The sequence below is a fragment of the Chinchilla lanigera genome, unplaced genomic scaffold, assembly GCF_000276665.1.
Source record: "Chinchilla lanigera isolate Chin_1 unplaced genomic scaffold, ChiLan1.0 scaffold00042, whole genome shotgun sequence".
NCBI lineage: Eukaryota > Metazoa > Chordata > Mammalia > Rodentia > Chinchillidae > Chinchilla > Chinchilla lanigera.
In genome coordinates this window covers 456,938-471,165 of record NW_004955443.1, presented here as the reverse complement: position 1 = coordinate 471,165, position 14,228 = coordinate 456,938, and the positions used below count along the sequence as shown (strand labels likewise).

General features: G+C 39.4%; 1 protein-coding gene across 1 annotated transcript in view; it reads right to left on the bottom strand.

The window, feature by feature from the left end:
• The window catches only part of Tec (tec protein tyrosine kinase), a 134,352-nt gene that overhangs the window by 2,864 nt on the left and 117,260 nt on the right, over nucleotides 1-14,228 (bottom strand). The window contains exons 9-15 of the mRNA XM_005391885.2: nucleotides 14,057-14,111; nucleotides 11,414-11,493; nucleotides 9,191-9,324; nucleotides 5,992-6,066; nucleotides 4,390-4,561; nucleotides 4,058-4,274; nucleotides 1,822-1,886 (exon numbers count right to left, since the gene is read on the bottom strand). Coding sequence (XP_005391942.1) covers nucleotides 1,822-1,886; nucleotides 4,058-4,274; nucleotides 4,390-4,561; nucleotides 5,992-6,066; nucleotides 9,191-9,324; nucleotides 11,414-11,493; nucleotides 14,057-14,111 — 798 coding nt within the window. The remainder of the gene's footprint in view (nucleotides 1-1,821; nucleotides 1,887-4,057; nucleotides 4,275-4,389; nucleotides 4,562-5,991; nucleotides 6,067-9,190; nucleotides 9,325-11,413; nucleotides 11,494-14,056; nucleotides 14,112-14,228) is intronic.

Genomic DNA, 14,228 nt, shown 5'->3' with positions numbered 1-14,228 from the left:
GCACTTGGGAGGCTGAGGCAGGAGGATCACCATAAGCTCAGGGCCAAGCTGAGCTACACAGTGAGTTTGAGGCCAACTTGAACTACAAAATGAGACCCTGTCTAAAAAAATAAAAAAAGGCAAAATGAAGTATGTAAATGGTAGTGTATACATTTATATATCACAATATCCTCACTCACACAATCAGAACAATACCGTATCATTTTTCTATGTGTGCACACACTTATGTCCTTCTGGAAGGACACACAGAATCTAGTAACAGTGGCTCTTTCTGGGGAGACTCTTTGATTAGGGATGGCAGATGTGAGGGCTTCAGCCCTTCCTGTAATGTGTTCTGTACATATTTATAAGAGGATTGTATCTATTATTATATGTGCTAGTCATTTCCAAAAGTTGCCATGAGAAAATGTTCAAATAAATGCAGAAATTTCCTCTGTTGTACTAGATAGACAAAGATGGTCACTGGCAGACAGTGCTACCATGGGCCGGGTCGAATCGCTGTCCATGAGGGGAGTCTAAAATTACTACATAAAGAGTGTTTTAACAGTAGATAATATGCAAAACAGATTTTCTAAAAGCCAAATATCTGAAGAAGGAACATATGAAAATGGCAGACTGGCCATCAGATCCTCAATGTCTATATGAAGCCACAGAGAGTACTGGGCAGTTAACACCCCCAGGGCCAGAGGTGGACAGTGACAGCTCACTGACCTCCCTATCCTGAGCTTCCTGAGGAGCTGTCCTTGGCTCCCTCGGGCCTGGTCCCTGGCTGCCAGTTTGACTGTTCCCAGTGCTGCCTATGGGCCAGCTATCTGGTCTTCTTCTAGTTCCCTGAGCAGCTTAAACTCATCTCAGACATCAAGCTTGGCCCTTGTCACTCCTTCCACCTGGAACACTTCATGCCTAGATTTTCACCTAACTGATTACTTCTCCCTTTGGGTCTCTACTTAATCTCAGAAGGTCTTCCTGGCCACTAGATCTAAGGAGCAGCCATCACTCCTGCTCCACCCGAAATTCTCTCCTTGAAGAGGTGGATGTTTTCCTGAAAAGGGCCAGGTATTATGTCTAGTCATTTGGATTCCACAGGCCACACAGTTCCTGGGACAACTTTCAACTGCACCTATGCTGCCGCCACAGACCACACACTGGCAAATATGCAGTGCCCTGTCTCAACAACACTACTTTCATGAACACTGACTTTGGCATTTCAGATAATCTTCAGCCTAGTCTTTGAATTTTCTTCAACCATTTAAAAATGCAAACTCCATTACTGGCTCACAGGCCAAACAGGTGTAGGTGAGATCAACAGGTCATCACCTGCTGGCTGGCCCTGCTCTGACATACATTACTCGCAGGTCTTATGTTTCTCCTTCCTCCAGAGCAGACGGTGCATGTGGGTCGGGTGCACAAAGCTCAGTCTCCGCTGTGGTTCCTGTGGTTGTGCCTGGCATGTAACAGGCACCTAATTTTTATGTACAGAAATGGATAGAGCCAAAAGAAAGAGACACACTAAATGCTTTTTATGGTCTCTTCTAACACTCCACTAAAACTACAAAAATTAAGCGAACAAAACACGACAGATGTAGTTATGTATGTATCTGACCACCAAACAACGTCTTGTGAAAGTGAAGGTGAAAAGTTGTGTATTTAGCAGGCTCTACTACCACCTAGTGGAGAGAATTATTAACACCACAATGTATGGTTATTTTAACACATTTGTCTCAGAATTGCTAAGATTTCCTTATTAATTACCACACTTATTAATTCTACATAACACTGTGTGTGTGAATGTCACCTCCAAGCACAGGTACTCAACCATACCTGGCCATTCCAAAATCGGACACTTTCACAACTCCTGCCTCGTTCACTAGACAATTTCTTGCAGCCTAGAAAACATTAGAGTGGCATATTAGTTTAAAAAAATTCCACAAGAACAGTAGAAAAATATACTTTCTGCTATCATTTAGTATAATTCATTCAATATTTACAACAAGTAGGAATGTCTTCATATAAATTACTTTTATCCTCATGAAAGTATCTCCAGTGTATATATGAAATAACAGGTAGGAAGAAAAAAATGGGTCAGAAAGTCGTGTTTTCAAGAGGGCATTATCACACCACCTTCACAAATGTCCACACCTAAAAAGGGCCAATAAGAAGGTCAACCCATTTTTCTCCTTCCAGCTCTACTCTCATTAAACTATGTGATTTTCTTACTAAGCATCAGAATCTCTTGAAGTCTTCCATCCAGGTTCTCAGTAGTGAGTTTAATAACACAGAACCATCAAAGTGATGGCCAACCAGTGGCCAGTCACCTCCATCCTAAACAGTCAAAAGAACAGCTGCAGGTGAGGTGCCCCATTCATCGTTTATGAGGTTTCCAGTATATTAAAACTTGCTATTAAAAATAAAATATGATGTATTCAATTTATCATAGAAAAGATATGGACTATTTAATTGTATTTCTTGCCCATTCTTCAAGGCTTAAGGCAATAATTTGGTAGAAAAACATGGCATGTCTAAGAAGGAAGATATGATAATATTTTTAACATTGTGACTCATAAGCTGAAATGTAGTTTTCTTCCTAATTGTTCAGAATCTTATTTTATATATGTGGCAATTCCACTTATATGAGTTATTTTTTTCCTGATGAATGCATTTTAAGATTCTCCAGTGATAGTGCCCACTCCCTGAGTTGCCTCCCTTCCTCTGAAGACATCCATTGTGCCTTCACTCAGTGGTCAACAGGATTCTTCTCCTGGGGGACAAAAGCATGAGAATATTCCCTTAATGGGTAGCACAAATCTACTGGACCACTACCAGTATCACAGGCATCAAAAGTTGTTTTCACCAAGATAAGGTCTGTGTGCACAGGTGTAGTCTTCCACATTTGTGAAGATATTTAACTTGCATCCATTTCATAAGTACCAAAAAGAGGAAGGTGACTGGCTCATAAGTGCTAATATAACTAAGAGATGTTCTGTGTCATCACCAAGCATGATCACCATAATAAACCCTATTACGTAACGTATCTACTGGACAAGGCCTTTTGCCCCAGTTATACACTGTGATAATTTTTATTGGTCTATGTTTGCAATACATAATAACTGCATTCACCTTGGGGAACTGGCATAGATACATTCGCTTAATCATTTTACTTCCCGTTCACCTCCCTGCCCTCTCTTCTCCCCACCCAAGAACCCCTTCCCATCTTCACAAAGTCTGCATCTGTTTCCTAGCATCTCTTTTATTTTTCTCTTTAAATTATTTGTATTTCAGATTTCTCATGTAGAAGAACAGTGCAATTTTTAACTTTCGGTGCCTGATTTATTTCACTTAGTGTTATAGTCTCAAGATGCATCTGTTTTCCTACAAACTGACTCAGATGTGTCTCCATCACAATGATTTAAAAACAGAACCAGGTTTCTTTTTCTGTTACTTTCACAAGTTAACACAAACCTCCATCTTTTCCTAGTAGTTTGAGAGAAAAAAGAAAGAAAGAAAATAAATTAAGGAATTTCTCAGACAGCTCCCTGTACAGTGTGTGAGGTGGAAGAGTTTAGGATTATTCAGAAGGTAGGTCAATCCTAACTTCTCTGTTTTATCCCATTAGGCAAATGATTTCACTTCCCTGAAGCTAGATCTATTATCTCTGAAACAGTGATGGTGATAAACGTTCTGTGACTAGCTAGCTCATGGGATTTTTTAGGAGATCAAATAATGCATGGAAACTTGATTGGAGACACTATATATATTATTAAGAGTTCATAAAAAGACTTTTTTTAAAATTATGAGGTGAATGAGCTCTACCAAGTTTAAAAATAATGCTGAAACCTTATTAAAAACAAAAAGCGGGGGGCTGGGGATTTAGCTCAGCGGCAAAAGCGCCTGCCTGGCAAGCGCAAGGTCATGAGTTCGGTTCCCGGTACCGGAGAAAAACCAAAAAAAAAAAACAAACAAAAAGCGGGTCCCACTGCACCACTGATCATCGGCTGACCCAGTGTGACAGACGAGGCTGGGCACGGGAATTTGTGGAAATACAGGGGTGTGCGGTTACCAGGTCTCGGTGGATGAAGCTGTTTCTCTCCAAGTACTCCATCCCTTCACACACGTCCTGACACATGCTCAGCAGCATGTCTCTGCTGAAGAGGCCTTGTCTCTGCCGGAGGAAATTCAGAAGGCAGCCCCGTTCCATGAACTCAGTGATGATGTAAATGGGTTTCTGCTGCGTGCATACGCCATAGAGCTGCACCAGCTTCGGGTGGGTCAGCTTCCTGGTGTGAAGTCATACTCAGAGTTATTATAGGCAAAGAAACCAGCAGGAGGATCGGCTGGGGAGGGGCTGCTCTTTAACACAAAAATGAAGCCTGGAAGGAGACAAGGACTTACATCATCACTTTAGCTTCTTCTATAAAGTCCTCCTCACACATGGCCCCTTCTCGAATCGCTTTGATGGCTACTTTGTACTGGGCTCGCCACTTGCCCAGTCGCACCACTCCGAAGAGCCCACTCCCCAATTCCCGCATGAAGGTCAGCTCCGACGGGTTAATCTCCCACTTCTCTGTAAGACAGAGGGGAAAGCAACAACAGTTCACACAGAGAAGGCAGCATCAGTGCGGCCCAGGGAGAGAAGGACTAACCAAGATCAACCTCAAAGCACAGAGCAGAGCCGCAGCCTGCGTCTGACTGCATGGGGCGGCTTTCTGCTCCCCTTCCAAACTGCCACAGTTTGGAAGCAAAGGAGTGCAGGAGGGGGAGACCCTGCATAACAGGTTAACAGTAAGAGAATGAAAGTTAAGGCACTTTACGGTCGCATTTTTTTATTAAGTTTATTGGTACAATTTAGGTATAATGACCACAGTCGTCATATGGAGTCATCACAGGGTATATGAGATCTCGATTCCTCTTTTTCATCCTCCGCCCCCTTCAGCCCCTCTTCTCACTTACAAAGCTTTGTTTCCATTTCATCCCTCTTTTACTTTTTTCCTTTTCCCTTCTTTCCTTTCCCCTTCCCTCTCCCTAGTTCCTCTGTCCTTTTGAAGGACTTCTTCCTTTTCACAGTATCTGTTGTACATACTGGTCCCTCCTTACTTTTTCAGTGTCTCACTCCAGGGAGACAATGACATATTTACACATGTGTGTCCCATTTGTTTCACTTACAGAGTATGGTCTCAAGGTGCTTTAGAAAACACAGATACTTCCTCTTTTATCACTCTTCACCCCGGATTTGTTGTTTTTGTTTTCTTTTTCCATTTTACGGAGTTAGAATGAATTAAACATGCTGTTTTAAAAAGGCTTTTGCCAGTTGGAAGCCTTCCCTGTCACCTCTACCCTTACATTCCAAAGAGGAAGCTACAAAGCCAGTGCAGAACAGGAAGGGCTATGATTAATTTTAGATGCAATGTTATAAAGTTTATTTTTCATTCAAGAGAAGTTTTCTACTGAATTAGCAATGGTGAAAATAGAAAACCTACTCTTCTGTAAAGAAGGATAATTCTGAACTATTTGTAGAAAAACTGACTGAGATCTTAATGTTAAGTGAAATAAATCAAACACACAAGCTTAAATATAGCATAGCTTCTCTTACATGGAAAACCCAAAATATCAATAAAAAGCAAAATAAAAGTAGATGATAGGAAATAGGGACACAGCTCTTCTGCAAATGGCAAGGAGACCAAGAGATGAAGAGGAGGCAAGGAGGGAGGAGATGAAAAAGGAATCGAGATGTGTTACGTACAGGTACCAACTCCCCATGGGGAATGTAATCATTGCATACTATAAATATTTACTAATAAAAAAACTTATACAAATAAAATAGAGAACTTGGGCTTATAATAGCTATGAAGTACAGTCAGTTAAAGACTCAAACTATAAACTTATTTTTAAAAAAGTTCCACTGAGTAGAATTTTATACATCTAAGTTTGTTTTGTGATAAAGGGTTCTAAGGACTCAAGGGAAATTAGCCAATGCAACCACCAAGTGAGAGTTACCATAGCTGAAGCCTGCTGTGGTCGGTGCATTCTTCCCCTTCGTACTAACAGGGTACCGCAGCCTGGTGACGAGTCCTAGAAATCAAAGACAGCAGCACAGTTGAAGTTATTCTTAACCATTCTACGTGGCCAAATGCTAAACTAGAAATGTACTTACAAATACTCCCATTTCTTAGTTTACTGCTCGTCTTATGTGGACACACAGCACTGTGCTATATGCTTCATTTATTCAACACACTCTGTTTTAAATACTGCCGTTTTTATCAGGTATCATGCTAGCTTCATCTTTTCTGAAACATTTTTATTTTTAAAGAATATTAAGAAGCTTCTAACGGTTGCTGCCAGCAATTACTTATGTTCTTTTTCAGTATGAGAACTGAACTAGGAAAAAGAATCATATTGGTCTACTTCAAATTTCCCTCTCCCCTCCCTTCCCCTCCATCTCTTGGTCTCCTTGTCAGGATTTGCCTGACATAACTCAAGGTCAGCAATTTCTGCATAAAAGTTGGACTCTGAGATGTTAACAATGGGAAACATCAGCTATTAGAAATGAGTGAAGTAAGTTAAATCCTTTAACCTAAGTTGTTTATGGCAATAAATAAGAAACAGGAGGTGCTTCTTCTATAAACACCAGAGCACTTGATTTCTTCTATTATAGCACATTTTGTAATAATTTAAAACTGTTATATACAACACCGTCTCCCCTCAGGGAGTAAGACCCAGAAGACTCAGGATCAGTGACTAGTCCAACACATTCTCCCTAAAACCTAGCCTGTTTTTTACCATGCAAAAGTGCTAAATACATGTTTGTCATGAATTGAAATATGGTAAACATAACTCTTATTCAAGAACACAAAAGAAAAAAGGAGAGAATGTTAACATCAAAGAAAGAAAATAACAGGAGATACCAAAAAAAAAGTTATTTTGGGATAAATCAATATGAATTATTTCCTCAAACATTAAGTACAGAATTGCCATATAATCTAGCAAATTCACTCCTGAGTCAAAACACAAGGGAAATAAAAACACATTTCCATGTAAATACTTGTACATAACTGTTCCTATCAGCATTGTTCATGGAAGCCAGTCTGAGGAGACAACCCAAATGTCCATCAACTGATGAACAATAAAAACAAGACATGCAATGGATTATTATTATCTATAAAAAGGAATGGATACCTCATCCAGAAGGCTGCCTGAATTTAGAAATTCCATCTTCCCAAGACCCCCTTATTGGGACATATTAGATGTAAGCAGAATACACAAGCTAATTTCTAAGGGTTGCGTTCAGCAAACTCATTGAAGCAAAAACTTTTATTGGGCATTTGTATTTGTCCAGAATCCTTAAGTGATACCTTCAGCAATTTTCCTCCCAACCTCACTATGTCTAGTTTGTGTACATCCAGCTGTGCCTTGGTTTCCATAAGTAAATGAAAGACGCCTTCTTATTGTAACAGACGGGGATTAAGATCTTGACTCCCTAGATTTGGAATTAAGAGAAGCTAATCCTCTGTCTCGCCACTTAGCACTATCACACTGCAGAACTGTTATTTTATTGAAGAGTTAAATGTAGATTTATCTGTTGTCCTGAGAATCTAACCATTCCAAAAATATTGTGCTAGGTTCTGCAATAGTAACTCAGTAACTAGAAGTTACTGTGTAATTCCTGTGTTTCCAGCAGTGTGCATTTTTATAACATCTGATTATTTCAATAAACTTGTACCTTTTTCAATTAAAAAAGGGAGGAATGGAACACTTACATATGATACAACATGCAAAACTGTCAAAAACATTAAACTGCAGAAACGAGCACAACAGACCACATAGTACATGATTCTACTTATACAAACCTTCAGAACAGGCAAATCTACAGAGACAGAAAGTACGTCAGTGGTTGCCTGGGGCTTGGTTGGCGCAGGATGGGCAGAGAGTGAATGCTAATGAATATAAGATTTCTTTGGGGAAGATGACAATGCTCTTAAAATTAGATTATGGTGACAGCACAACTCTGTAAATGTATTAAAAACCACTGAATTGTACACATTAAATGGATAAATTTTTGGTGTGTGAATTATAGCTCAGTAACTATTCTTATCGTTGTCTGAAACAAAGTAAATACACTCACAAAAGAACAATAGGCTTTGCAAAAAAATTGCTTTGTTAAAGTCAAAGGCTAGGCGGCTTGCTATTTCAACCTAAGGAACTTCAACAGGCATAAATGTAATTTCTCTTCTTATTTTTTTGGTGTTTGTGCTGTTACTACTCAAGTGCTAAGCATAGCTGAAATTCAGAAAGATAGAACATTGGGGACATGATTACAGTTGGGACACAACTTATGATAGTTCTGACTTAAAATTTTTTAACTTTACAACTGCAAAAGCAATACCCATTCGGTAGGAATTGTCCTTGACTTCTGAATTTAGATCTTCACAGCAAGTGATTTTGGACCTTTCCAGACACTGAACTATCAATGTATGGCACAACTCTCCAAGGATGCTGGGTGCTCACAATGATCCTCAGCTCCAGTCAGCCATAGGACCGACACACCACAGTGTACGGTGTTGCTAACCAGGTGTTACTAGGTTAGGTGTAATAAACACACTTTCAGTGTAGGCTACTTGAATTTATGATGAGCTTATTGGGACATAATCCCATCATGAGTCCAGGAGCACCTACACACCACTCTTTGGGAGCCTATAGCACAGGATAAAATCCTGGCTCATCTGACAGCTTCTGTGACTACTCTAAAATACAGATATCTTTCACTCTTTTTTTTAAAATTTGAGACAGGGTCTCTCTACGTTGCCCAGGCTGGTCATGAACTCTTGAGTTCAAGTGACCTTTCTGCTTCAGCCTCACAACCTGCTGGGAGTACAGGCACCTGCCACTACACCTGGCTTAAATGAGACACGTTTTGAATTTTAGTTTAGTATCAAGAATATAAAGCACAGAAATGTGAGTATTTACTACACATCATTAAAATAATTCCTGTCCTAAGGTCAAAACAGAGCTTCTTATAAAACTTGGTAATATTTCTCATTTTTCTTTGGCTCTGTCACTTTCTTAACATGCAATCATTTTGTATCAGTCATATTCTACAGTTAACTATAAAACAAAACTCTCGAGGGGGAATGAATTATATGTTTGATCATTTTAATCACATTTTAATATTTGAAATAGATATTAACAGCTTCCTTACCTGCTGCATTGTGCTTATGATATTCAATAATCTCAGGTATGGAACCAAAAGCATGCTTTTCTGCTAGATAATACTTCTTAGGAGATGTTGTTGTTTCCTTTATATGATAATGCCTGAAACTTGATGAACCTTCCCTAGAACAAAAATCAAAATGTATTACAACCAAGTTGAAATAATGCAACTTCACTCTTAGATGCTTTCTCTTAGACGGGCCCCTTCTATTTCAGGCACAAATCTTATTTTTCTCCATGTTCTTCCTAGCTTTGCCTTTCACAGTAACAGGTAGAAATTTTGAAAGTGGTCAACAATAATATATTTCGTCACTTACATGAGACTAAAAGAGAAGGTCTACTAACTCCAGTCAAAAGTAGCTCAAAGTCTTGAAACAATCATTAGTTGCTACTATCTTTTGTCCCTGTTTTGGCATAAATTTGTAAATGTCTAGAGCACTACAACTTCTAAAGTAAATATATTAGATTTTAAAAGTCCACATTCCATTTTAAATATCTTTATAGACTCCAGATCTTCTGTAGTCATCGTTTGCTAAAAATGCTTTCATGATGGTTCTGATTGCTCTTAAGATAAAGGTGAGATTCCTCAATGTTCAGACAAGGTCTCACTATGCAGTTCAGGCTGGCCTTGAGCTCACTTTGTAGCCCAGGCTTGTCTTGAACTTGCAATGACCCTCCTGCCTCAGCCTCCAGAATGCTGGGATTATAGGCGTGCACCACCATGCCTGGCCTTTCAATGCTGACTATTATGGCTTGTATCTAAGTGTCCCCCCAAATCCTCATGTACTCAGAGGTGGGGCTTTTAAGAGGTGGCCGGATCATGGGTGTGTGATACTGAAATTAAGAGTGTATGGTACTGGATATGTCCATTAATTGGCTTAGCATAGTTCTGAATGGATTTACTGAAAGTAGTAGCCCTACCCTAGATGCAGGTGACACCAACCAATAGGCTTGTAGCCTGGATGAAATAGGGAAAGAGAGGCAGGTTACTGCTGCTTGCTGCTTTCTCCCTGCCCTGTCATGGACTGTTTCTCCTCTGCCATGCTCCTTTGCCATGCCCTGCCTTGGAGCCAGTCAGCTATGGACTGAAACCTCTCCAAACTGTGAGCCAAAAAAACCCGTTCCTCCTTTAACTTTGGGTGTCAGGTATCTTAGCTCAGCAATGAGAAAAGTAACTAAGACACTGATGTTAGCTGGCTTCTGCTTTTACCTCTCAAGTCGCTCTTCCTCCTTCACTCCGTCCCTTCCTCTGACTGAGCTACACACATTTTTTTCAGTTCCTTGAACTTGCTGTGTCCACTCTCACCTCTAGGATAAGGCAGTTTCTATGGTCAAAAACCCTCTCCTTCTTTCCATTTTTTTCTGTCTGATGTACGAGGCCTCAGTTTATGTTATGTAGGATGACAAGCATGACATGTGCCCCCTAGACCATGCCCACACACATCCCCCTCCCACTGTCTCCCTTATTCCTAAACCATTCACCCTACCTGTTGCCCATGTAGCCTCCACTAAGACACTGGAGGGCAAGATCTGTGCCTACTTTGTTCACTTAGTACTTAGTTCAATACAATAATTATTTGCTGAATATCATTAAAACTTTTATAGCAATTTTTAACAGGTAGATAGGCTGATAGATACCACCAAAAAATGTACACACACTTTAGGAAAAGACAAATCATATGATATTTTTTCAACAGAGGGTGTTACCCACATATGAAGAACCCCTAGAAGATGTTATATGTTGCAGAAAACCTACTACAGTGCCGGCCATTAGAGAAGAAACTGAAAATGTATATATAGCAACCTCAATGACCAAGGTTACCCAAGCAGCAGTTTGTCGTACTAATGAATGTCTGGAAGCCAATAGCTACCACTTTGAGCACCTCTTATAACTGTAGAGGCCAAAGGTAACTTGTTTTAATCTCATGATGTCTCAATAAATTTAGTATTAAAATATTAATACAAGTTTTTCTTTTCCTGAAGTGTATATACATTTTTGGTGGTGAAAAACTAGGGTAAAAATTACTAAGAATATGAATATATAAAATACAGACTTCAGAAATAAAGATTGTATTTTCTTTGTTAATGCTGCAGTATAGCACTTGTAAAAAATTAGAAATACATGCAAACAATATAGAAAGTTAATACAAAACTCTAACTGAAAAAACAAAATAAAACAAGCAAAAGAATGTAAAAGAGCAGGCTTACTTACCCTCCAAACTTTGTATAAAGGGAGACTGTGTATAAGCCGGGTTGACTGGAGTCCCTTACCATAAAACCACCTTCTTTATCCTACAATCCAAAGTGAAAAATTCTTTAAAAAAAAAAACTCCAACTACTATTTCCAATGCCATGGAGAACATTCAAGGACCCAATTTTATGACTAGTACCTTTGCCTAGAAAACCTGTTCTGCAGAAGAGCAACTTACCAGTAAATCCTTTGTTTCTGCTCTACACTAGTACACTATGACTAAAGAAAGCACACTCACATGCCTCACAATCACAAGATCACACCCATTAATGGAGACAATGCAACTCAGGGCCTTTCCAGAACTAACAGACAAAATTCTGTAATTCCAGTAGGTCCTGGACACATGGGAAAATAGTCATTGAAAAATGTGAATCTTAACAATTGAGTTTCATTTCAAACATCGTTCACCTTTGGTATAAGCTTTGAATCCTGACTCAATATCATTTTCTACCTACACAGCATTTTTCCTGTAAATATCAAGTGCTCTCTGTAAGAGTGTATTTAAATATCTTTAATTCCCCTGGAGTCTGATGTTAAACGTCACTCACAAGTAACTTGAATAGCAGAAATCAGCTTAGAACTGCTTGAATATGGGTGAATGACTACAATGCCAAATGAGTGACAGATAAATCCGTATCGGGTTCCAAGCAATGAAAAGAAACTGTAAACCTCAAATACTTCCCTACCAACAATCTCCAGTCATAGCCAATCTCAAGCATTTACATTATTTTAGGATAAAAAGTGTGTTTCATAATTGAAAAGTAAAATAAGCTTTGTTCTTAATCATAAGACAGTAGATTTGAAATAAGACTCTATAAATACATCTGATCAGAAGAATTCTAAATAATAATTAGGCTATGGATCAATAAAAAAATATAATAGCTTCCATTTGTTTACTGAAAGCCCAGTATTCTAACATGTTCTCATATGTGAATGTATATAATCCTCAGAACAGTCCTGTGAGCTAGGTACTCCTCTTATCCAAGCTTCCCTTCACAGGCAAAAAAAGGAGTGTGTCCAACACTTGGGAGGCTGAGGCAGAAGGATTGCTGTGAGTTCGAAGTCAGCCTGGGCTACATAACAAGTTCAAGGCCAGCCTGAACTACATAGCAAGACTGTCTCAAAAAAACAAAAACAGAGTATGTGAAGGCTGGATAACTTCCATCAGGTCATATAGTACAATTTAGGATTTGGACCCCAGACCACCTCGTTACCCACTCCTCTACAGGCGCCTCTCACTGTGAGGTCTTCAGGAAGGTACACAAGAATCCTGCAGGGATGAACACCATTAGGTGTAGACTGAAGCAACAAAGTCACCTACAATTACTTTTACAGCATAAACTGTAGAAACAATCAACAAACCTGGACTGGCCGTGATAAACAGGAGAGAAGATAGGAAAGGATGGGTTAGAAAAACTGGAACTATTACTAAACAGAGCAGCTAGATCATAAATGTAGGGAACCGGAAAGGGCAGCTTTTAATCCAACCCTATCTTACAGGTGCAAAAAGTAGAAAAGAAAAGTCACAACAGATTCAAGTCTTTCTCAACTAAGTGCAATTTCCTCTGCACTCTATTTGATCCTCTCCCTTTATTTCTCTGTAACATGTGAGAATTTCGGCACATTTTTTCCTAAGGGAAATTAATATGTTATTAAAATTCCTTGATAAATGAGATCACACAATACAATGTAAATTATTCGAAAACAAGTAACTTTGAGCAAAAAAAGAAAAACACACTTATGTACAAAAATCAAGATAACAAATGATAAATCAGTAAGAAAGAAAAGAAAATGTTGCTCATGTGTAGGTAATACCTACTCTTAGGGGTTTAATTGTGTCACTTCTCTCACTACCCTCCAAAAAGTCTGGAGTTCCAAGCCCCGGTATTTCAGTGACCTTATCTGGCCATTAGAGATAGATACTTTGTAGGTATTTTGGTGTGTGTGTGTGTGTGTGTGTGTGTGTGTGTGTATGTGTGTGTGTGTGTGTGTATACATGTGTGCATGTGTATTTGTTTGTGACACTATCCAGTTAAGTTACCCAGGGTGGCCTAAAACTTGTATCCTCTTGACTCAGCCTCCAGAACAGCTGGAATACAGGCACCTGTCACTACACCCAGCTGGAGACAGGATCCTTATGGAGGCTGTCAAGTTAAAATGAAGTAACTAGTGTGGACTCTTCTTGAATATGACTGGCACCTTTATGAAATGAAGTATGCATGCACAGACAAACATGCATGGGACGTAAAGAAACGGGGAGCAAATGGCCATCTGCAAGCTAAGAGAAGAGGCCTGCAAGAGTCTCCCCTCACTGCCCTCATGAGGAACCAACTCTCCTGCCTGCGCCTTGACTTTGGGCTTCTGACCCTCCCTAATTGTGAGCCAAGAAAGTTCTGTTGTCAAAGCCACTTAGTTTGTGGCACTTTGTTACAAAGTCCAGTAAACTAAAGCATCAATGTTTCCTGGTATAGGACATTGGGGAAAACCTCTGTATAGCACAGTCTATTTTTAGGATTCAGAAACAAGTATGTGAGACCACCTACTAGACAACCATTAAAATTAACCTGTGCTGAAGCAAACCCACAAAGTAAGCACAACACTTACTTCAGTTCTGAGGAGTTGTTCTGCCTTGCTTCTATTTGTATTTCTGCAGTACCATCTAGGGGAAAAAGAAAAAAAAAAGAAATTATATATATATAAAATCCCTGCTTAATCTGGCTTTCCCCTCTATCTACTGCCTTATATTTTCCTGCTCTTTTGTGTCATATTTTCATAC